Below are 21,051 nucleotides of genomic sequence, written 5' to 3' on the forward strand. Positions count from 1 at the left end.
TCTTTTGTGGAATGCCAGGTCATGGTTTTTGCTCATTTTTCTCTTAAGTTGTTTATCTTTTCTTACTGATCCATAGGGGATCTTGATACCAGCTCTGTGCTTACATCTTTTCCCAGATATGGCTCGTCTTTTCACTTATTTTCAGGTGTCTTTTGGGAAACAGAAATTATTTTTAATTTTTAAAAAATTTTATTGGAGTATAGTTGATTTAAAATGTTGTGTTAGTTTCTGATGTATAGGAAAGTGAATCAGTTATACATATACATGTACCCACTATTTTTTAGATTTTTTTTTCCCATATAGGTCATTACAGAGTATTGAGAAGAGTTTGCTCTGCTGTACAGTCGGTCCTTAGTAGTTACCTATTTTATATATAGTAGTGTGCGTATGTCAATCCCAATCTCCCCATTTATCCCTCCCCCCCTTTCCCCCTCGGTAACCATATGTTTGTTTTCTACATCTGTGACTCTATCTCAAACAGAAATTATCTTTAATGTGGTCAGTTGCATCTTTTCATCATGGTTAACACCTTTTTGGTGTTTTCTTTAAGAGTTGTTTCCCCACCCTGAAGTCAGAAAGATATTAACCTATATTTTCTTCACGCAGTATTAAAGTTGTGCTTGTGACATGTAAGTCCTTGATCCATCTAGAGCTGATTCTTTCTTTTTTTTCTTTTTTGGCTGCCCCACGTGGCATACGGGATCTTAGCTCCCCGACCAGGAATCAAACCTGCGCCCCCTGCAGTGGAAGCACAGAGTCTTAACCGCTGCACCGCCAGGGAAGTCCCTAGAGCTGATTCTTGAGTACACTGTAAGGCAGAGATTCAAGTGGACTTTTTCCCCACATATATAACCAATTTTACCTGCTCTACTAAATCACATGGTCCCTCCCGCTCTGGTCTGCCAGCTTCCACTGTCATAAATCAGAGTCCCACACATGCCTCCTCTGTTTCCAGGCTCTCTTTTCCATTCCTTCGGTCAATTTGTTTATCCCAGTGATAAATTTTCAAATATGTGGGGATATTTTAAATTATATTTTTGTTATTACTAACTCCACTGCACTGAGGTCAAAGAATGTGCTCTAATAGCAATTCTTTGAAATTTTTTTGGAGGTTGCTTTCTAATCTAGTATACTATGAAGTTCTGAAAATAGTCCATAAGTGCTTAAGGAGAATCTGATCATGGGAGACAAAATGCAATTAATGTCCATTATATCAAGTCTGTTGCTTATGTTGTTCAAATCTTCCACGTCTTGGCTAATTTGTTCAGCTTTGCCATCAATAACGAAGAGAAGCGTTTGAAACAGCCCATGCTGCTGGTGGATCTGTCTCCCTAGTCCACCAATTTTTAAAGATTTGTCGAAGTAAATTTGCTGATGATCATTCAATTTTGAAATGACACAGACGTTCATAAGAGAGAGAAGTAACTATTGTCATGGGGGAAGGGCAAAGGCTATGGAGGCGAGAGAAGGCCCCATCCTAGATTTTACAGGTCAGGGGCAGCTTCCTGGTCCAGACACAGGGAGATCAGGAGAGGCTGCAAAGCTGAGATCATAAGGGTGTGTTGCCATCTTTCTGCAAATGAAAGACCTGAGGGACAGTGCTCCAGGCAGCTTGTGCCAAGGCCTGGAGGTGAGAAAGGACCTGTTCGGGGAACTTGAAGTATTAATAGTTCAGGGTGGCAGAAGCAAGGAGGATGAGGAAGGAATGGTGGGAGACGGGTGGGAGAAGTGAGCACAGGTCAGACCCCCGGGGTCTTCGAGCTCCGGAGGGGAATTTGACTACAAGGAGGGTTTCAGCAGAGAGGGACATGGTCAGGTTACAGGACGAAAAAATTCCCTCTGGCTTCTGAGTCAAGCTCAGACTGGGAGTGGGGAGGCAGGGAGGCCTGTGAAGAGGCTCTGTGGCAGATGGAGGCTGGTCTGCACCATGGTTGATGGGAGGGGCACCACAAGGCAGAGCCCTTTAGCATCCTGGTGGCAACCTTGGCTGGCAATGGGAGCCCTGGAGGAGGAGGCTCGAGTTGAGTGCAGGGCTCATTCAGTGGGCAGAGGGGTCCCCAGTCAGCACAGGGCGGATCGATTTGAAGGGTAAAGAGTGGACACCTCGGACTCCAGAGCCAATGCTCCTTTCTAAGAGTGTTGCCAGACTTAGCAAAAGAAATAAAGAAAAGAAAAAAATAAATAGATGGAGATCTACAGGATAAAATTTGAATTTCAGATAAACAGTGAACATTTTTTTGTATCTGTCCCTCAAATTGGGCATCCTGTATTTTATCGGGCAACCCTCATTCAACCCTCCTCCCCCCATACACACATTGTCTTTCTGAAAAAAAAACAGCAACAAAGCAACATAGAAACTGCTAGTCTGTGGCCTTTCTCGCTTCGACTTGTCATCCTTCACCCCGGGCCTCCTTGGAGAGTCTGGCCCTGAGCAGTGAGCCCTAGGGGCCTCCAGCTCCATCTTCCCACTAAGTCTGGAAGCCCCTGACAGATGGGCCCGGTGCCCAGTCTGGGCAAGGCCAGGACCCCACTGGGAGTGTGAGGAGGGTACCGAGGCCCATTAACGGCTCCCTCAGCCCTGCCCCCCATCTGGTTAGGGCGTTTCCGGGAAGTGGTCCCTGCCCAGCGCCTGAACCCCCAACCAGGCTCAGGGCCACAGAGCTGGGGCCGTTTCCTAGAGTTACCAGAACCATTCTGTGTCACTGTGGCCACATCCTCCCTTGGGCAGCCCTGGGCTTGGTAGGATCTAAAAGGCCAGGTCTGGGCTGGGATGGGTCCTAGGCAAGGCCCTGCTTCAGTGGGCTGTGGACCGCTCCCCGGAGCTGCCCAAGAGAGAGGCCAGACGTGCCCATGATCCTTGGCACCCGCATTGGGACAGGGGCCCACCCCAAGGCCTGGGGAGCCTAGTACAAGCTAGGGCTGGCCAAACTAGGGGAGCTCGAATGGGGGCTCACATCACCCTGAGAGAGGCAGGGGGACACTCTGCTGGAGTAGGAGTGGGAGAGAGACCTCCTCTGTGGGAAAACTGGAGAGATTTCATGGGAGGCATGATAACTGAGCCCCTGAGAATTTAGATAGATCAGAGGATTTGGGAACCGAGGGGTAGGGGGACAGGTGGCAATGGCCTGGAGCCTGTACCGTGTGAGAAATGTCCCTAAAATAACGAAAGGCCAGCAAGGCTGGACCAAAGGCAGCTCTGGGGAAAGGGGGAGAGGAGGTAGCGCAGCCAAAGGACAGCAGGATATGCTGAGCGAGGAGCTGGGCCTGTGAGGCCGAGCAGACCTGGACCTTAGAGGGTCGGCCTCTGAGACTCAGTTGACACTGTAATAATAATAACAAAATACGAATGATAACAATAACCCTTTACTGAGCACTTACCCTCTGCTACGCCTCTTTATATGGGTTATTTTATTTACCCTTCAAAATAGGTACTACTATTGCCCCATTTTACAGATGGGAAAACTCAGGCACAGAGAGGTGGAGTGGCTTGTCCACAGTCACACAGCTGACAAGTGACAGAGCGGGCACTTGAGTCCAGGCAGTATGCGGAGCCTGCGCCACTCACCAATTAGTGAAGGGCTATTCATAGCAAGAAATGAACAGAGGGCAGAGGATCCCCCTGGGAGAAAAGGGATCCGGCTCCAACTCCCTCCCAGTGACGTTCAAAGTCATTGCAATCTATCTGATGGCCTGGAGCGGGGCTCTGAGAGCCTATCCCAGCCCAGCGCTCTAGTGCCACATATGCCCAGAGCATGAGACCCCAAGAGCCAGAGCGGGTGGCTGCGTTGGGAAAGAGAGAAATGGCTGTGTAGGCAGTGCTAGCACTCCTCCTGCTGGTCGCCCAGCAGATGCAGTCCTGGAGGCAGAGCCTCTCCATCTGGTGTGTCATATCCACAGACAGGCAACCACAGCATCACCAGACATGGTTTTGGACCCAGTGGCTTCTGACATTGGTCAACAGGGCCCCCTGGTGTGAAGCCTGGGAAAGGGCGCTCGCTTCATGAGTGGTCTCCCACTTGGCCTGACAGGACAGGTCAAGGGCAATGGTGATTTTCTACAACTGCGACAGCTAACAAAACAAACAGGAAGGAAACTGAAATGGGAAGCCTGACAAAAGACTTGTATAATTTATACCAATTTATAAATACTTTAGGTGCCCACCAACTCCAAGAGAACAGACAAACAAGCTTGGGATTTAGAACCCACACCCTCACGCCTACCAGGTGAAATTCAATCCTGCCCAGTCATCAAATAGCCGGATCACTGGAGCTCAGATGGAGGGGAAAGAGGTGCTCCCCTCCCACCTCCAGGAAGCCCTGTGGCCCCAGCTGCTGGTCTTAACGGCCTATGGGGGTCTGGGGAACACTGGAAGAGGAGCCTCTGGAAAGGACTGGACTTCCTGATCTTTGGGAAGGGTGGACTTGGAGTTAGAGTCATCATAATTTGGGGGTTAAAGGAAAAGAGGCCTCAGTTACAGGCTGGTGAGGTCTCACACACTGGGTGGGTCTCTAAGCGCTGGGCTGGGGACCCCTGGCCAAGGCTGACCCTCTCCCGGAGGAAGGAAGCAGGGCTCAGCAGGTGTTTCAAGGGCAGGCCCAGGCTGGGGTGGGGATCCCCACCCCACTATGACCTCGTTCTCCCTGGTGCCATTGAATCTGCATAAAGCTCTGGGATTAGGCAGGACCAGAGCCATCTGCCACCATGTCACAGATGTGGAAACCAAGGGTCAGTGAGAAATGACAGGCCCAAGGTCAGACAGTGAAACTCAGAGAAAGGCATTGAAACGTGGCCTCCTGACTCCCAGGCCAGTGCTCTGGCCATAGGCCTGGCCAGCTGGGCCCAGGCACCGGGGCAAGTTTGCTGCCCCCACGTGGGGCTGGACCTGCCCCAGAGCAGAATGCCTGGGGACGGAGAGCAACACGCTGCCCTCTGGGCCTGGGCAAGGCATGGAGGTGGAAAAGGCCCCCTGGAGGTGACAGTGGCCTCTGGTGTCCAGCAGCTGGCCTGCCATCTTCTCGAGTGGAAGCCAGGGCCTCTGGCTGCAGGCAGCCAGAGAAGCTGGGGGCTCCAGGCCAGGAGGTCCAGACAGTCCAGACTAGTGCACCATCTGGGAGGAGCTGAATGCCTCCATCTCTGCCTCTGAGCGGCGCCTCTGGGAGCAGAACCACAGGAAGAGGAAGAAACCTGCACGCAAAAGACTGGCTAGTAGAAGCATCGCAGGAACAGCGTGGGGCCTCCTCCAAGATCCAGGCACCTCCTTGGCTGGGGTAAGTGGGGCCTCCCTGAGGCCCAGCAGTAATTCTCAGAAGCCCTTCCTGTTGGAGGCCAGAAGGGACCGGGCGTAGGAGCTGGAGGACCAGCCACCGCTAGCCCATAGGCTGCCTTTGTGCAAATTACAAGGTGGCGCCCCTTTCTATGGGCGGGCGTAGCCCCAAACCAGCTTGTCAGGGCCCAGATTTCAGCCCCTGACTCACCCCCTCAACCTGGAGCCCTTCAGTAGTAAACATGTAGCAGCTGTACACTACCCCCCTGGGGTTTCCTCCACGTCAACCACAGGCCCTACCGTAGAGCGAATTGAAGGTGGTGAAGAGGAAGAGCTGGGGCAGCAGGAAGACACCAAAGGAGAAGAAGGCCAAGATCCAGGTGGTGCCCAGCAGCACGGTGAGGCCCAGCACAGTGACGGTATCCCAGCAGGCCCGGGGGCCCAGCGCCTTCTCCTGCGCCCGCAGTCTGTGCAGGACCCGTAGCGCCCAGGCCAGCACCACCAGGTTGAAAAGGGATGTGAGGCCACCAGAGCCCATGACCAGGACACCGTGCACCCAGGCGTTCCGCACCCAGCATCTGCAGGGGAGGGGCGAAGCGCTGGGGTTGGTGTGGCTCCCAAGACTGGTGGCAGGGAAGCCACGGTCTCCTGGGCCTCTGGACTGCCTCTTGAACCCGGTCCGGTCTTCCGGCTCAGACCCGTCATTTCTTGCCTGACTGCACACGTGGTGAAGTCCTGGGCTCAGCTTTCCAGCCAGGCCACCAGGTAGGACCCACCTGCCACCTCAGCCCCATGCCTGAAGCCTCTGCATGCCTCCTTTACCCTCTCTTACCCACCTGAAAACTCTTTCTCTCCTCCCTTGAACATCTAACCCTTCCCCCTTCCACGCCCAGCCCAACTGTCAACTTATAAGGTATTGATTACATCATTGGTCCATGGTCCTCTTTGCCGGAAACTCCTCCTTCCACCCACCACACGATTATCAACATCTCACCCCCATCTTCGTGCAGCGGTGCCAGGAGCCCCTCCCCACCTGGACCGGCCCCGGCCCTTCCCTGAGCTGCTGCAACTCACAGCTTGGCCGAGGGGCGCTCTCCATGTGTGGACTGAGAGCCGGGGGAGCGGCAGGAAGACTCCGCCGAGGGCAGAGGGAAGGCCAGAGAGGTCCCTGACGGTGGCCCCAGCCCTGGCCCTAGACCCTCCGTGAGGTCTTCACGGCCTCAGCTTCCCCCAAACACCTTCAAGGCAGGTGCTGCCTTTTACCCCATCAGGTCACGTGATTTCCGTGAATCAGCCATGCGATCCTCATGGTGACCCTATGAGGCTTAGAAACGCACACCTGCCTAAGGTGGGACTTGAAGCCCCGTGGTCTAAGCACAGAGCCTGTGCCCCTAACTGTCACGATCACCTGCTCGGGCTCCTTTCACTGCAGTCACAGAGTCCTTGAACATGATTTTGGGGGTTCATCCAAGCAGATGAGTGTGGTGGTGGATCATTCCTTTTCACTGCCAGATGATTTGTCTGACAGGGGTGGCTCTATCGCATTTACTAGTCCGGTGTCCTGTCAGTGGGCACTGGAGTTATTTTCAAGGTTTTTAAAAATCGCTGTTAAAGAAGATGTGCTATGTACATACACACACACATAAACACAATGGAATATTATTCAGTCATAAAAAGAAGGAAATCTTGCCATTTGCGACAGCATGGATGGACCTTGAGATCATTATGCGAAGCGAAATAAGTCAGACAAAGAAAGACAAATACCGTATTATCTCACTTACTTGTGGAATCTAAAACAAACAAACAAAAAAACAAGTTCATAGATACAGAAAAGAGACTGGTGGTTGCCAGAGGCCAGGGAGGGGGGGACAGGGTGCAAAACGGGTGAAGGGGGTCAAAAGTTGCAAACTTCCAGTTGTAAGATAAATAAGTCCTGGGGATGTCATGTACAGCATGGTGACTACAGTTAACAATACTGTATTGCAAAATTGAAAGTTGCAAAGAGAGTAGATCTTCAAAGTTCTCATCACAAGAAAAATCAATTCCGTATGTCTGGTGACAGATGTTAACTAGACTTATTGTCGTGGTCATTTGGCAATATATACAACCAAATCGTTATGTTGCACACCTGAGATTAATGAAGTGTTATATGTCAATTATACTTCAATTTAAAAAATAAAACAAAAAATGTAAAAGAATTTTTAAAAAAGACATATATATGTAGTAAGGGTTTTTTAAATGCAGGAGAATAAAAGTCACAAAGTCCAGGGTGAGAGGGGAGAGGGAGAGGTGAGGAAGACCGGGAAGGAGATGGTTCTTCGGGCGGGAGCTCGCTAACATCCCTGCATTAACGTGCTTCCTGTTCTGTGGAAGCATCACTGCAGTTCTTTTGCCATGTCACGTGTTATACAATAAAAACACACGTTTAAAGAGTCCTAAGTCACACTTGCTCTGAGAAAACACCCCCACCCTCACAGAGAGGAATTAACCCCATCTCAGCCTCACTCCGTGCCCAGAGCCCTCACTTCCCAGAGACTGGGATGGGCAGCGGTTGGGGGCCGGGCTCTAGAGCCAAGTCCCAGCTCTGCCCTCAACTGGCTGGGTCTCCTTGGCCAGGGTTCTTTAGCCGCCTGTGCCTCAGTTTCCCCAACTGTAAACAAGGGCTGACAATGGGGCCTGCTCCTTGCTGTGAGGATTCAGAACCAGCCCTCAGCCACCCTGAGCTGGTGTCAGCCAGGAGAGGGAAAAAGGCCAGACGGCCAACTGCTGGTGATGGGTCTGCCGGGGGTTGTTAAGCTACTCCCTCTACGTTGACTGTTAGAAACATTTCATCACAAGAAAGAGGTTAATGTCCAAGGGCACGGGAAGGGGCGACAGAGTCTGTCCCCCAAACCGCCTTGGGCCCCCTCCCCACATACACTCTGAACACGGTGCCTGTGGTGTCCCAATCCCCACAATACTCTCTTCTCTGACTAGGAGGGTTGGAGGGCTGGCAGTGCCATGCCAGGCACAGGTCAGGGGGGGCCACAGCCAAGCGCCTGAGCGAAGCACGGAGGTGAGGAGAGAGAAGAGCCAGGCACAGGCTGAGCTCCACCGCAGGGCCTGAGAGCCAGAGGGGCGCTGGCCGCCAGCGGCCGGGAGGGGCAAAGGCCCCCCTGCCCCGGCCTGGCCTTGGAGGCCCATGTGCTTCCTAGAACTAGCATAGAGAGTGAACCCGTCCTGCAGGAGACCTTAGGGATCCAGCAGAAGGGGCGTGGCAAAGACCCCTGGAAACCACGCCCCGTGTAAGCAGTAGTCCCCTCCCTGCCCTGCAGTCAGTGCCCCGCCTACAAGGCACCCTGTCTAGAGCCCCAGGACTAGAGCCAGGGAGGCTGCCGCAGCCCTGAGCGCACTCACATGGACGTGCTCTGGAAGCCCGTGCTGTTCCCCTGGCTGTCGGAGAGTGGGATCCTGTAAGGTCCGTAAACTGAGCTCTTGACGGCAAGAAGGAGCAGTACCAGGAAGGCCGGGACCCCTGAGGGGTGGGACAGAGGCTCAGTATCTGTCAGGAGACCCCAGAGATGGGCTGGTCATGGGTTCCTGGGGCTGCTAAAACAGGATTCCACTGGGCAAGCAGAGGGTGGGGCGAGGGGAGGGAAAGAGATCGCTCTGAGTCCCCAGCCGCTGTCACGTGGTCCAGCCTCAGAGCAATTAGCCTGGTGGTCTTAGAGAAGGCTGATATGAATGAGGGCTCTAGGGTGGAACAGTAGCGGCAGTAGTAGTGGTCACACTGGGAGGTGATGGCTGGAAGGTAATGGGAGAGAGGGTTTGGGAACCGGTGAGGAAAGAGATAATGAAGACGGGCTAGGATGGTGATAGAGACGCTGATGATGGTGGTACCAGAGATGGTGGTGAACACAAGGCTGAGGATGGTGGAGGTGACGGTGGTGTTGGAAGTGGTGGTGATATAGATGCTTTGGAGGTGGAAGTGGTGATAAGAATAGTCATGTAGGAAGCGGCGGTGGGTGCTGGCAGGGATGGTGACCAGTGGTCATGGCAGTGGAGGAGAAAGAGGACAGGAGGGGACAGACGCCCAGTCTGGCTGGAAGCCTCAGGAAGCAAGCGAGAGGGAGACCGTGCTTACCCCAGCCCAGGGCACAGAGCTTGAGCACGTATCGGCGGATGTAGATGTTGTAGACGCGCCCAAGTAGGAGGTAGAGGTTGAAGCCTTCAATGGCCATCCAGGTGAAGCAGCTGAGCAGCCCGTAGTGCAGGGTGGCAGCCAGTGCCACGCATGCTGACTCAGGCACGGGGGGCACGGCCAGCACTGGGCTCAGCAGGAAGGCGACATTGAGGAGTAGCACCGAGGCGTGCAGGTTCACGTGGATGCACGTAACGGAATCACTCGGCTTCCTGCGGGTGGGGGCGTGGCCCTCCGTGACCGGACGTCACCAGGCAGCGCCACCCCCTGGGCTCATAGACGCGTAATGACCGGGACACAGGTCGAGAGGGGCAGGGACCCAACAACAGCCACACGCAAGGAGGCTGGTCTCCTGCTTCCCAGCCTCTGCACTCTGGAAAAGCCCACCTGACTCTGGGGGCAAGAAGGAGGGGTGCTGAGCAGCAGTGGGTGGGCTGGCCCAGCACGAGGGTAGGGGAATACCTGGCAAGGAGGTGCAGCAGGACAGTGAGCAGCGAGGCCACGATGGAGATGCTGCAGCCCACCAGGGAGATGTATGTGAGGGGCGCCAGCAGCTCTGCAGGGACCGGGGCCTGGGAGAGTTGCTGTGGGAGGGAAGGGGGGCCAGAAGCATGGAAATGCCCTCCACTGCCTAAATCAAAGACACCTGCCAAGACCTCAGCTTCAAGCCCCCCTACCCTACAATCCTAGCCATGGTCCTGACTTGAAAACAGCCACAGCAGACACAGTGGCTTTTCTGCCTCCCAACTCCCATCTCCCCTTCCTCCCCTCCCTCACTCCCGCACGTGGGTGGACCCTCCACTTCTCCTACTATGTGTAGTCAGGTGCACCAGGCCTGGCCTATCAGAGCCTTCCCTCCTCCTGCCCACAGTGATTGGTTAAGGGATGGGCATGGGACACACTCTAGGCCTGTGGGACTCAATCCTATGGCTTTGGCTGGCAGAATTCGGTGAGAGAGCTCTCGTTCTACTGACCTGAACCTAGTAGGACATAAAACAGGAAATGCCAGCAGCCATATTATAAGCCCATGGGGAGATCCTGTCTGAGAACTAAGCTAACACAAAGCAAGAACAATTGAGAGACTGAGATAGAGTCCTATCTTGGTGACATTGAGCCCCTAGATCAAGACATGCCTGAAGCCTAACCCAGCCTTTTCGGGAACATGAACCCATAAGGTGTTTTGGGTTTTTTTTTTCCTTAAGCCCATTTGAGTTGGATTTTCTGCCCCCTGCACCAGCTTTTGCCTTTCTCCTCTGTCCTGGATATGGGGCCCTCTGCAGCTCTGACCACCCTCACCCAGGCTAGATGCACACATACCATGAGAACAGCAAAGTAGGTGAGGTGGTTGCAGCGGCAGAGCACCTGGGAAGGTGAGGGCTGCTCTGTGCTACAGCCCTCAGTGCTCCAGGCCCCCCAGTGGTGCTTGCTGGCTCCCTCCTTCCAGAAGACACAGGTCACCGTGTAGTCTTCCTAAGGGGAGATGCTGGAATTGGGTGCATCCAAGGGGTGGAGGGGAGGGCCATGGATCAGGGAGGGTCTGGAAATTGTGGGGGCCAAAGGTGACTCAGCTGCACCCTTGTCAACATTTTACCAGGCACTGGCTGGGCTTTGGCATCAGACAGACCAGATTCCAGCCCCACCTCCCCAACGGACTCTGAGAGTGACCTGGGAAAGTCACAGAGTTTCTCTGAGCCTCAGTTTATTCATCTGCAAAATGCGGTCATTTATACTCAAGTCACAAGGATGGTGGAATAATCAAAGGCAATGAGAAATCTTGAGTGCCCAGCTCTGGCCAATACAGTAGGTGCTCTATAATCAATGTCCGCTTTCCCCTCCTCCCCATGGGGAGCAATGACAGTCCAGACCCATCCCAGCGGGGGAGAGAGAGAGTCATCTACAGACAACCCTGACGCCAAGCCCTGTGCGTGGAAAGGTGAGGGAAATGAAACAGGCACTCCATGGAAGACCATGGAGGAAAAGGCAGAGGAGGCCTGAGAAGGGAAGGGACAACCGGGGCCCTGAGGCCTTAGAGGACACAGCAGATTTCAACAGAAGTGGAGCAAGGATGTAACAGGGGCAAAAGCCCAGAAGAATGAAAGGAAAGGACAGTGGAGAAATTGGGAGTGCAGAGCGGTCCTGATGAGGCTGACAGAAGATATGGCCAGACTCTGGGGCTTTTCGGGAATGCCATCAGGGCTTGTGCCCACCCAGCAACCCTTCTTCCTTCTTTCGGCATCAATATCTGTAGTTTCCTTGAGGACCCATCCCTCTCCCAATGACAGGTCAAATGAATCCAGCCCAGTCCCTGGGCCATGTGACCCAGGTCTGGCCAATCTACATGTTCCATCCCCCTGGGCACAGTGATGGGTCAGGGATGGATGACACACGACCCAGCTGGACCTTTAGAATCCGTTATGGGATCCTGGTTTGCACTGGCAAGAAAGGGCCTGCTGAGAAGAGGGGAAGGAGGTCCAGCACTTCAGCTGCCATCTTGCCACAGAGTGGAAAGCCAAGGCGGAAACCATTGTTGAGAGATGGAGACTGAGTCATTATGGCATCATATCTGTGCCTGAAGCTAGAACAGCCCTGGACATTTCATGTACACGAGCCAATAAGCTGGCTTGAGTTGGTTTTCTATCATGTGCAATTCAAAGAATCCTGATGAATGCAGTGTGTAAAAGCTTCTCTCTCATTTCTTTGGCAGGAATTTTCAAAGTATGATAGATTTAAAGCAGCTTGTTTCTAAGATAGTTCCACAAGTCTGGGTTTGATCAAACCAGTGTTCGACAGGACAGCCACAAGGGGGTAGGGGTGGGGTGGATGTGGGGGTGGCCCCAACAATACCAGGCTTTGGTTGTGCCAGAAGCTGATGTTCACCGGCTCACGGAGGTTGCTCACTTGTCCATGGCTCAGCTGGGCCCCCAGAACATAGTTATTGAGCACAGATGAATTGATGTCTTTCTGGAAGGGCAACAGAAGAAGCACTGACTGGAGGGGACATGAGGAGACCCTGGATGAGGTCCAAGAGCCCCCATTCTCCAGCCCCTCCTCCCTGGATGAGAACAAGCAGCATGGCTTTCACTTGTACAGCTGCGCCAGCCTCACAGCCTTTGCGTATGCTGCCGCCTCCACCTGGAACCCTGTCTTCTCACTACCACCACCATCACCTCCCATTTGTTAAATGAATTCCAGCCTCATACCCTCCATGTCACCCTACCCTAACTCACTTTCAAAGCCAAGGTTAAAAGGCACCTCCTCCAGAAGCCCTCCGGGACTGCTCATTGGGAACCATCCTGACCCCACCCTGACTCATCCATCCCTTTGAATCTCTATGGTTATAATCAACCTCAAGCTAAAATTAAGTCTCTAAGGTCCTGGTCTAACTGTTGAGATAGAGAGCTCTCTGAGGACAAAGATCTTGTGACCTACTTGTCTATCTCCCATCTAGGGAGAGGCACACAAACAGTAGATTTCTTAGGTCTCGTTTGCACATTATAATCATGCCTCCCTTCCATTTTGCTAAAACAGAGGCCCAGAGAGGGGCACTGATTGACTGAAGTTGCACAGTAGGCTGGTCCCTGCCCAGAGGCCAGGAGGTGGCATGCATGCCTGCAGTGACCCCCCCAAGAAGGAGCCCACATCCATCCTGCTTGGCCTACCAGCAGGCCCTGACCTGGAAAAAGCGGGTGTCGGAGAAGTAGATGCAAATGAGAGTCAGCTCCCTGGGGCGCACCCTGCAGGCATCATGAGTCAGCTCAGCTGGGAACTGCATGGCGAGTGGGACCTGGGCCTGTGGAGAGCCAGAGCTAGGCTACACCTGGTGTCCGAAGCCTCCAGACCCACCACAACACCTTCACTGCTCCCCACTCCCCAGGAAGCCCTCCCAGGCTTGCCCCAAGCCTCTCCTACCTTGGAGCCTCCACCCACAGAACCCTCTCCTGCCAGGCTGCACCTCCACCCAAACTTCCCCCGATCTCAGGCCTTCCCTTCAGGCTGTTCTGGTCTTGAATTTGGGTTATTTATTCCACTCAGCTGGGGCCCTGAAGATGGAGCATCAGCACCCAGGTATTCAGCAGGAATCATACCAGGGCCCTCAAAGGTGTCCCGTTCCCCTGGCCTCTCCCACGACTGCCTCACCCCAGGAACCTGCAAAAGCAGGAAGAGGACACTGCCCCTGAGGGGCCACAAGCACCCCCTTTCCATCATTCACGTGAAGAACGTCAGCCCCATTTTACAGAGGCGGCAACTCACAGCTATTAAGGCAGAGCCCTGATTGGTGGGAAGGTGGGCGATGGACCCTGGGGAAAGTCCAGACCTTAAACCCCCGGAGGATTTCTGGGGTAGAGGCTCTGGCCACCCCCAATCCCTGGCCACCTCTGACCTGGGGGACCTGCTGCAGAGCAGCACTTCTCAGTGAGAGGCCAGTGAAGTTGCAGCCCAGCTTGAAGGCTAGTGTCTGGATGGTATGCGTCCGCAAAGTGAGGTTATGGCCCCCAAAGCTGGCATTGAGTAGCCTTGACTCTAGGCCATGGATGAGCCTGAAAGTGAGAGAGATGGCCAGAGCCCGGGGTAAGGATGGAGGTGAGTGGGACTCTCCACAGCCTCCCCCATCCCACACCCCTGTCACTCCCACCTCTAGACCTCTGCATACAGTGTTCCTGGCACACTCTCACCTCCCCACCCCACCCATCTCCTTCCATTAACTCTTGTTTGGGTTCCAGTTTGTTGACACCTCCTCCAGGAAGCCTTCCCTGGCAGCTCCCCACTGACTGAAGTGCTCCACAGCCCTATGATTCCCTGGTCAGTCATCAGCATTGGCCTCTCACCCTGAGCTACTAGGCTTTTGGGTCACAGACCCTGGAGAGCCCAGCCCAAGTCTTGGACCCCCTTCCCAGAAAAATGCATGGAGACCCATGATTCTGCACCTGGTTTCATGGCATCCATGGTTAAGGGCCCCCAACCAGACAGTAAACTCAATGAGAACAGGGATGTGTCTATCCCACATCTCCAGAGCTTGGTGCCGGGCACACAGTAGCTACTCAATAAATGAGTGTTGAATAAATGAATTAACAGTCTACACTGGACCAACCCTGGGCCATGGATTCAAGGTGCAAGCTGGGGGTGGAGGCACAGCTGACTCTGGGAGGGAGAGGAGGGACACCCAACTCACTCAGCAAAAGAAGTGAGGCTCCGGCTCCTGGCTGCCATCTCCATTCTCTTCATCCAGCGCAGGATTTCTTGGGATGCCTCTGTGAGGAGAGAGTCAGACATCCGCCTCAGTCTCTGTCTGCAGCTGCCCCGCCTCCCGCCCCATGGCCTCTGGGCCTTCCGCCCCAGCCTCCTGCTGCCCCAGGAGGCCTAAGTGCCCTTTTTCAATCTCCTTTGGTTTGAGGCCTCCCCGCTTCACATCACAGCCAGGGGTCCAGGCTAGGATGGCTCTTGCAGCTCAGCGGAGCCCTCTTACCCTCTGTTCTGCTCTGGGACATCAAGAGGCACAGGCAGAGGAAAAGGGCCCTGCAGCGATCCATGTCCTGTACCGAGTCTCCTCCAAGAACTGGCTCCCACACTGGAAAAGGTGCATGTCTTTGTCACCTCGGTAAAAGAGCCACCTCTAACTCTAGGCATCTGGCATACCCCAAGAATAGGACGTGCAGCATCTTATTTGATCCTCACTACTCCTGCATTTCACAGATGAGGAAACCGTGGCTCAGAGAGCAAGGCGTCTTGCTTTGCGTGAGGCTGCCTGAAGCCACGTCTCTGTTACTCCAGAGTCCTTGACCATTTGCAGCTCTGCCTGAGACACATCCTCCTCCCCAAACATGGTATCTCTGGGGGCCTCCCCAGGGCTCTGATCTTACCCCGGGGAACATTGGGAGTTGCTTGTCATTAATCCTGTCCAGCCCTGTCGTTCACCCACCATGTGACTTCGGGCAAAAATCTGTCCCTCTCTGATTAAACTGCCAGGAGCAGCAGCTGGGGGAATCCGAAAGTTGGAGCAGAGAAAAAGACGAGAACTAAGAGTTTCAGGAGAAGGCTGGTTTTGATGACAATCGTGGGAGGTCAGAGGCCACCAAGAATCACAGCAGCTGGATGACATCAGGAAAACCACTGCCTTTGTCCACAAAGAATTCCCCCAAAGCACATTTTAAAGTATAATGGGATTTGAACATATTGTTAAGTACTGTATTCAACACTTACTTTGCAACCTTCTCTTCATTTTCACTTATTTTTGTGACTGCCAGAATCTATGGCAGCTGTTAGCTATGAATTAAGATGTCAGGTTCAAATTTGTGAAAATAAATCCAATGTTTTGGTTTAAAAAAAAAAAAAGAATCTGTCCCTCTCTGCCCTCATTTCCCTCGGTTTTAAAATTAACTAATAGGGACTTCCCTGGTGGCACAGTGATTAAGAATCCGCCCACCGATGCAGGGGACGTGGGTTTGATCCCTGGTCCAGGAAGATCCCACATACCGCAGAGCAACTAGGCCTGTGCGCCACAACTACTGAGCCTGCGCTCTAGAGCCCAGGAGCCACAACTACTGAGCCTGCATGTCACAACTATTGAGCCCAGGTGCCACAACTACTGAAGCTCGCGCAACTAGAGCCCGTGCTCCACAACGAGAAGCCACCGCAATGAGAAGCCCACGCACCGCAAGGAAGAGTAGCCCCCGCTCACCGTAACTAGAGAAAGCCCGTGTGCGGCAATGAAGACCCAATGCAGCCAAAAATAAATAAATAAATTTTTTTTTAACGTTAAAATGAACTAATAAACTTCTGCTTAAACATAGCAAATTTATGCCTACCCCCGAAACTCCACTAAAATGAGAGTGAATGAATAAAACAGACACAAAGCCACAAAAGACAGAATAATGGGAAAGAAGACAACAGCAGATGAGAGATATCAGTGAAACTTTGGAGGCCGCAAAGCAGGTGGCCACCTGCTTAAAAAAACAAAAGTTAGCAGACCATAAGATGTTGAACCCAAGCGCTTGCAGTCAGGAGAGGTGAATACAGCGGGTGGGGGGATCGGGGAGGGGACATGGGGAAGCCAGCTAGGTCAAGCCTTACAACTGTGGGAGCACTTGAGCGCTGGAGGCATCGGGAACCTCTGAAGGTGGGATGAAGGGTGAGGCTAAAAATGGGGGCCTGCTGGTTGTGAGTTTTTAAAATGACCAGCTGGGTCCCCAGATCTCCTCTGCCACCTGGAGCATCCAGGAACCTTCCTCACCACCCTTGCATCCTCAACCCGACCCTCCAACACAAAGTACATTCCCTGCAGACAGTGCACCAGAGAGAATCTGCAAGGTGCCATTCTGGTACAGGAAAATTAAGCCATATCCCCTCCCCACCTCCTCCTCCAATCAGCTTCCAGAAGACTGCCAGCAGCCAGGCAATGATGCTTCAAGGCAGGAGAAAATTCTTCTCCGAAGAACTGACCATTCTAAGAAAAGTATCCTGTAGCTACTGACATTTTGGTGCTCCTTGATAAAACAGCCAGGACCAAGCTTATGGTGAAGCTTCACCAGTCACCAAGCCCTACCAGGCACTTAAGTTTTTTTGTTTTTTTTTTTAACGCACACACATAGTTTATTTATTTTCAATTAATTTAATTAATTTATTATTTCGGCTGCATTGGGTCTTCATTGGTGCGCACTGGCTTTCTCTAGTTGTGGTGAGCGGGGGCTTCTCTTTGCAGTGGCTTCTCTTGTTGCAGAACTTCATAGCAGCCTTATTCGCAATAGCCCCAAATTGGAAACAATTCCAATGTGCCTTCAATGGGTGAATGGTTACACAACCTCAGGTACATCTGTACCATGAACTACAGCTCAGCAATTAGAAAAATATACTGTTACTCACAACTTGGATGGGTCTCAAGGGAAAGCCAATCTCGAAATGTTGCATACAGTATGATTTGATTTATATGACATTCTTGAAATAACAAAATTATAGAGACAGAGAACAGATTAGTGGTTGCCAACAGTTAGGGATGAGGGGTGTTTCTGTAAAGGAGCAGCACTAGGGAGCCTTGTGGCGATGGGACAGTTTTGTATCTTCATTGTGATGGTGGTGACAAGAATCTACACGTCATAAAATTGCATAGAACTAAACACACACACACACACACACACACACACAAATCAGTGCATAAAAACTGATGAAATTGAATAAAAGCTGTGAATTGTACCAAAGTCAATTTCCTGGTTTTGATATTGTACCTTAGGTGTGAAAGATGTTACCATTGAAGAAGACTGGATGAAACGCACACAAAACCTTTTTTGCAACTTCCTGTGAATTTTTCATTTTTTCAAAATTAAAAGTTAAAAAAATGCAGTACGATGGATTGCCATTTCACTATTAAGAATTACGATGTAAATAGCCACATAGAAGAGGAGCACAGCATATCATTGAGCGGAAAGAACAGGTTAAAAATAACACATATAATATAACACATATAAATAAATAAATAAATAAAAGAGAATAAAGACTTTGGAGTCATAGAGTTCTGGGTTCTTATTTATTTGGCTATTAGGTTATTTATTTGGCTGTGTTACCTTGGGCAATTCACTTACCCTCTCAGAACCTCAGCAACTGAGGGAAAAGATTTGGGGGGACAAAGGAAACCACTGAATGAAACCATTTGGAATGTTTCAGGTGAGAAAACTGAGAACCCGAGAGTGTAGAAAAGACCCCCTCACAGTACGAATGGGGAAACTGAGGCCCAGACAGTGATGTGGATTTGACCTCCAGGGTCTGGACCCTAAGATGGGGTCCCCAGGCCCTTGGCCATGCTTCTGCCAGCCATACACAGAGGGAAGAGGAGCTTAACCCCACCCTGCAGCTGGGGAAATTAAGGCCAAAGCAGAAGTGACATCCCCCCCACCAAGCACCCAAAGAGAAGCTGTGGTTTCCACCCCCTTTCCCAGGAGCAACCACAATCTTCACTTCTGCTTGCAACCTCCAACATCCCCCGCCTCATCTTTTCAGAGAGACCACCACTCACCATTACCTCACACCCTCAGCCATCTCCTTCTTTTTGCGATTTGCTATTTGGGGTCCTCTAGAAAACAGAAATCCCTTACCTGACTCTCAAGAAGGTTCCATTGACCGTGGCAAAACTGAATACCACACAAGGGTTTTCCCGGGGTTCTTCAGCAGGCCAGTGGGCAGCCAAAACGCAAACCCAGACTCCAAGTCAAGTGCTCTCTCCCACAATGCACTGCAGCCTCCTAAAGATGGCCTGGTGGCTGAGTTGCTGTATGGATGAGGCGACAAGTGGAGAGCAGAACAGAGCCTTCAGAAGATGTAAATTTGATAACTAGTTCCAGTATTCAGCACTTGAGGTCTGACCTTAGGCAAGGAACTTGACCTTTCTGTGCTTCAGGTTTTCTCATCTGTAAAATGAGGCCAAGGTCATCTATTTCCCAGGGAGAGAGACTCAAACAACCATTTCCATGATCCACACTCCAGGGAATCTAAGGCTCTGACCCAAGGTTGCCAGCCAGGACTACACTCGGCGGGAGAGCTCGGAAGCCCTGCCTTCCTATCCAGAGCTGGCTGTGCCCACCCTCTCCCCAACAGCACCAGGCTCCACTGAGCCACTGCATTCCTGGATAGGGCCCCACCTGCCCCTCCCAACAACTGCTCTTGCCAACCAAAGGCTGAAGTCCCTACTTCCGGCCTCCCCCTGGCCTGGGTGAAAAGTGAACCTGTGGTCTCTGCAGGAAAGTCCTGACAGGTGCCATTATCAGCCCCATTTCACAGGCAGGGAAAAGGAGGCTCCACCAGCACCCAACAGGGGGTCTGTGACCCAGCCAGGTCCAGAGCCTTTGCCTGAGAACACACTGTCCCCAGGCTCCCTTCCAGGTCACTCAGAGGAACCGCATCTGCTCTGATTTGCCCAACATAAACTCTGTGCCAGGCCCTCACCTCTGTCACCTGAGGTGCAGGTTACTGGACTAGCCCCATTTTACAGATGAGGAAACTCAGGTGCAGAAAAGCAAAGTTCAATAACTTGCACCAGGCCACATGGGGTAGGGGGGGGGGGGGGATAAATATTTGAGCCCAGCACCCAACCACTCCTTAATTTAAATGCCTTTTTTCAAAAACATAGATCTGTACATTCCTGAGATTTGGGGTTGTCATCAGGGGCCCAGGAACTGGTGAAGGGAATGAAGGTGAGTCCCCACCTTGCGGCTCCACGGATGTCACCAGTCCAGCAACCACCCAGGCAGGGGCGTGCCCAGTGCCTGCTAGGGAACCCAAGGGTCAGGACAGAATCTGGAGGGAGTGGGGCATGGAAAGACCCAGACCGAGGGGCTGACCTGTGCAGCTGCTGTTGTCTCACCGCCGTCTCGCCGCCTTCTGCACGAAGAAGGGGAAGTTGGGGACCTCTGTGCTGCGGGCAGGCGACCTCCCTGCCCCTGCACTCTCTCTGCTCTCTTCACCCAATAGCTGCACTGCACGCTCCCACTTCCCTTCTTCCTTCACTGGAAGAAGGCTATTTGTTACTTCTGAGCCGATAGCCACTCCCAGCTCACCCCTTGATCTCACCCCCTCAGGGCCTGCCTGCAGCACTTCCTTCGGGCAGCTGCACATTTGCAGAGATGCTGGGCGTCCGTGGGGAGAGGGAGGAGGGCTGGCCAATGTGGCATCCAGCGGGGTCCAAGACCCACTCAGCTCTGTGCCCTTGGGCAAGAGACGTCGCCTTTCTTGGCCTCAGTTTCCCCTTGTGTAGGAAAGGGAGAATGATCCCTGCCTGACCTAATGATCAATGAGATGGATGATGGCAAGGACCTCAGGCAAGGGCTGGGTCACGCTGCCTGGGTTCAAATCCCAGGCCCACCATTTCCTGGCTGGGTAACTTTGGGCACGTGACGGAAATTCTCTGAACCTCAGTTTCCCCTCTGTAAAATGGAGACAATGACAGTACCACTTCATGGGGTGGTGTGGGGCTTCTCAAGGGTAATGCTGCAGAGTCACCGGAAGTGCTCCGTGAAGCCCTCAGGTTTCACAGATGGGGTGCCTAAGGCCTTGGGAGGACAAGAGTTACCCAGTGCAGAGCCCTTTGGAGAAAGGGCTCACTGGGAGCAGAGCTCAGAAAACATGGCCAGAACTGTGAGGCTGGAAGGCCGGCCAGCTTCTCCTTGAGCCAGGGGTCTGGACCAGCCTGTCCTACATCAGTCACCTCGTCCACAGAACCCTAAGCAACAGGGGGAAGTGTCTGTGTGTGTTGGTGGGGAGACAGGGTGCTCTCTCTTGCCAGGGCCCCAGCCAGACTCCCTGGGAAAATTCTGACTCAAGAATGTGCTTTTCTACCCCCAGGGCTGTGGTGGGGATGCAGCAACAGAGAGAAAGAAGCAGGTCCCAACATGGTCTCCCTCTTCTCTGCCCCAACACTGGAGGCCTTGCTGTATCTGCTCAAGCACAGCCCACAGGTAGCCCAGGTGGCCTCTGTGCGGGGAAGGAGGGGAGCTGCTCCTTGCAGGGCAGGGAGATTTAGGGGAGGCGCAGGCCCACCCCAGCTGCAGTGCAAAGACTTTGCAGGGACACCCGTGTGTCTGTGCCCTGACCCCTCGGCCACACTCCTGCTGGGTGACTTGGACAAACT

General features: G+C 52.8%; 1 protein-coding gene across 4 annotated transcripts; it reads right to left on the reverse strand.

Moving 5' to 3' along the window:
* Positions 1-169: 169 nt before the first annotated feature.
* Positions 170-19,895, reverse strand: ADGRG5 (adhesion G protein-coupled receptor G5). 4 transcript variants are annotated; one of them, XM_029244225.1, is made up of 13 exons: positions 19,766-19,895; positions 18,524-18,696; positions 14,908-15,009; positions 14,614-14,692; positions 13,825-13,981; positions 13,117-13,233; positions 12,288-12,404; positions 10,761-10,913; positions 9,906-10,027; positions 9,387-9,655; positions 8,660-8,777; positions 5,564-5,841; positions 170-5,184 (listed from the first exon to the last, which is right to left on the reverse strand). In XM_029244225.1, exons 3-13 carry the CDS (start codon positions 14,969-14,971, stop codon positions 5,096-5,098), a joined length of 1,563 nt encoding a protein of 520 aa, XP_029100058.1. In that variant the 5' UTR covers positions 14,972-15,009; positions 18,524-18,696; positions 19,766-19,895; the 3' UTR covers positions 170-5,095. The 4 variants fall into 4 exon arrangements, with proteins under 4 accessions (XP_029100058.1, XP_029100047.1, XP_029100051.1 ...); XM_029244214.1 differs by having other exon boundaries at positions 170-5,315; XM_029244218.1 differs by having other exon boundaries at positions 170-5,315; positions 18,524-18,835; positions 19,766-19,793.
* Positions 19,896-21,051: the final 1,156 nt, after the last annotated feature.

This window comes from Monodon monoceros, unplaced genomic scaffold (genome assembly GCF_005190385.1).
Source record: "Monodon monoceros isolate NGI ecotype Baffin Bay Population unplaced genomic scaffold, NGI_Narwhal_1 Super_Scaffold_10, whole genome shotgun sequence".
In the NCBI taxonomy this organism is placed as follows: Eukaryota; Metazoa; Chordata; class Mammalia; order Artiodactyla; family Monodontidae; genus Monodon; species Monodon monoceros.

What these genes read in the sequence shown, in the direction of transcription:
- ADGRG5 (XM_029244214.1), bottom strand. Translation starts at nt 14,971, where the DNA reads ATGGATCGCTGCAGGGCCCTTTTCCTCTGCCTGTGCCTCTTGATGTCC. An exon ending in AGCCTCACTTCTTTTGCTGA is followed by an intron (nt 13,982 to 14,613) that starts GTGAGTTGGGTG and finishes TCTCACTTTCAG; the next exon opens with GCTCATCCATGGCCTAGAGT. An exon ending in GCTCTGTGCCCTGGGCTGGG is followed by an intron (nt 8,778 to 9,386) that starts GTAAGCACGGTC and finishes CCCACCCCTCAG; the next exon opens with GGGTCCCGGCCTTCCTGGTA.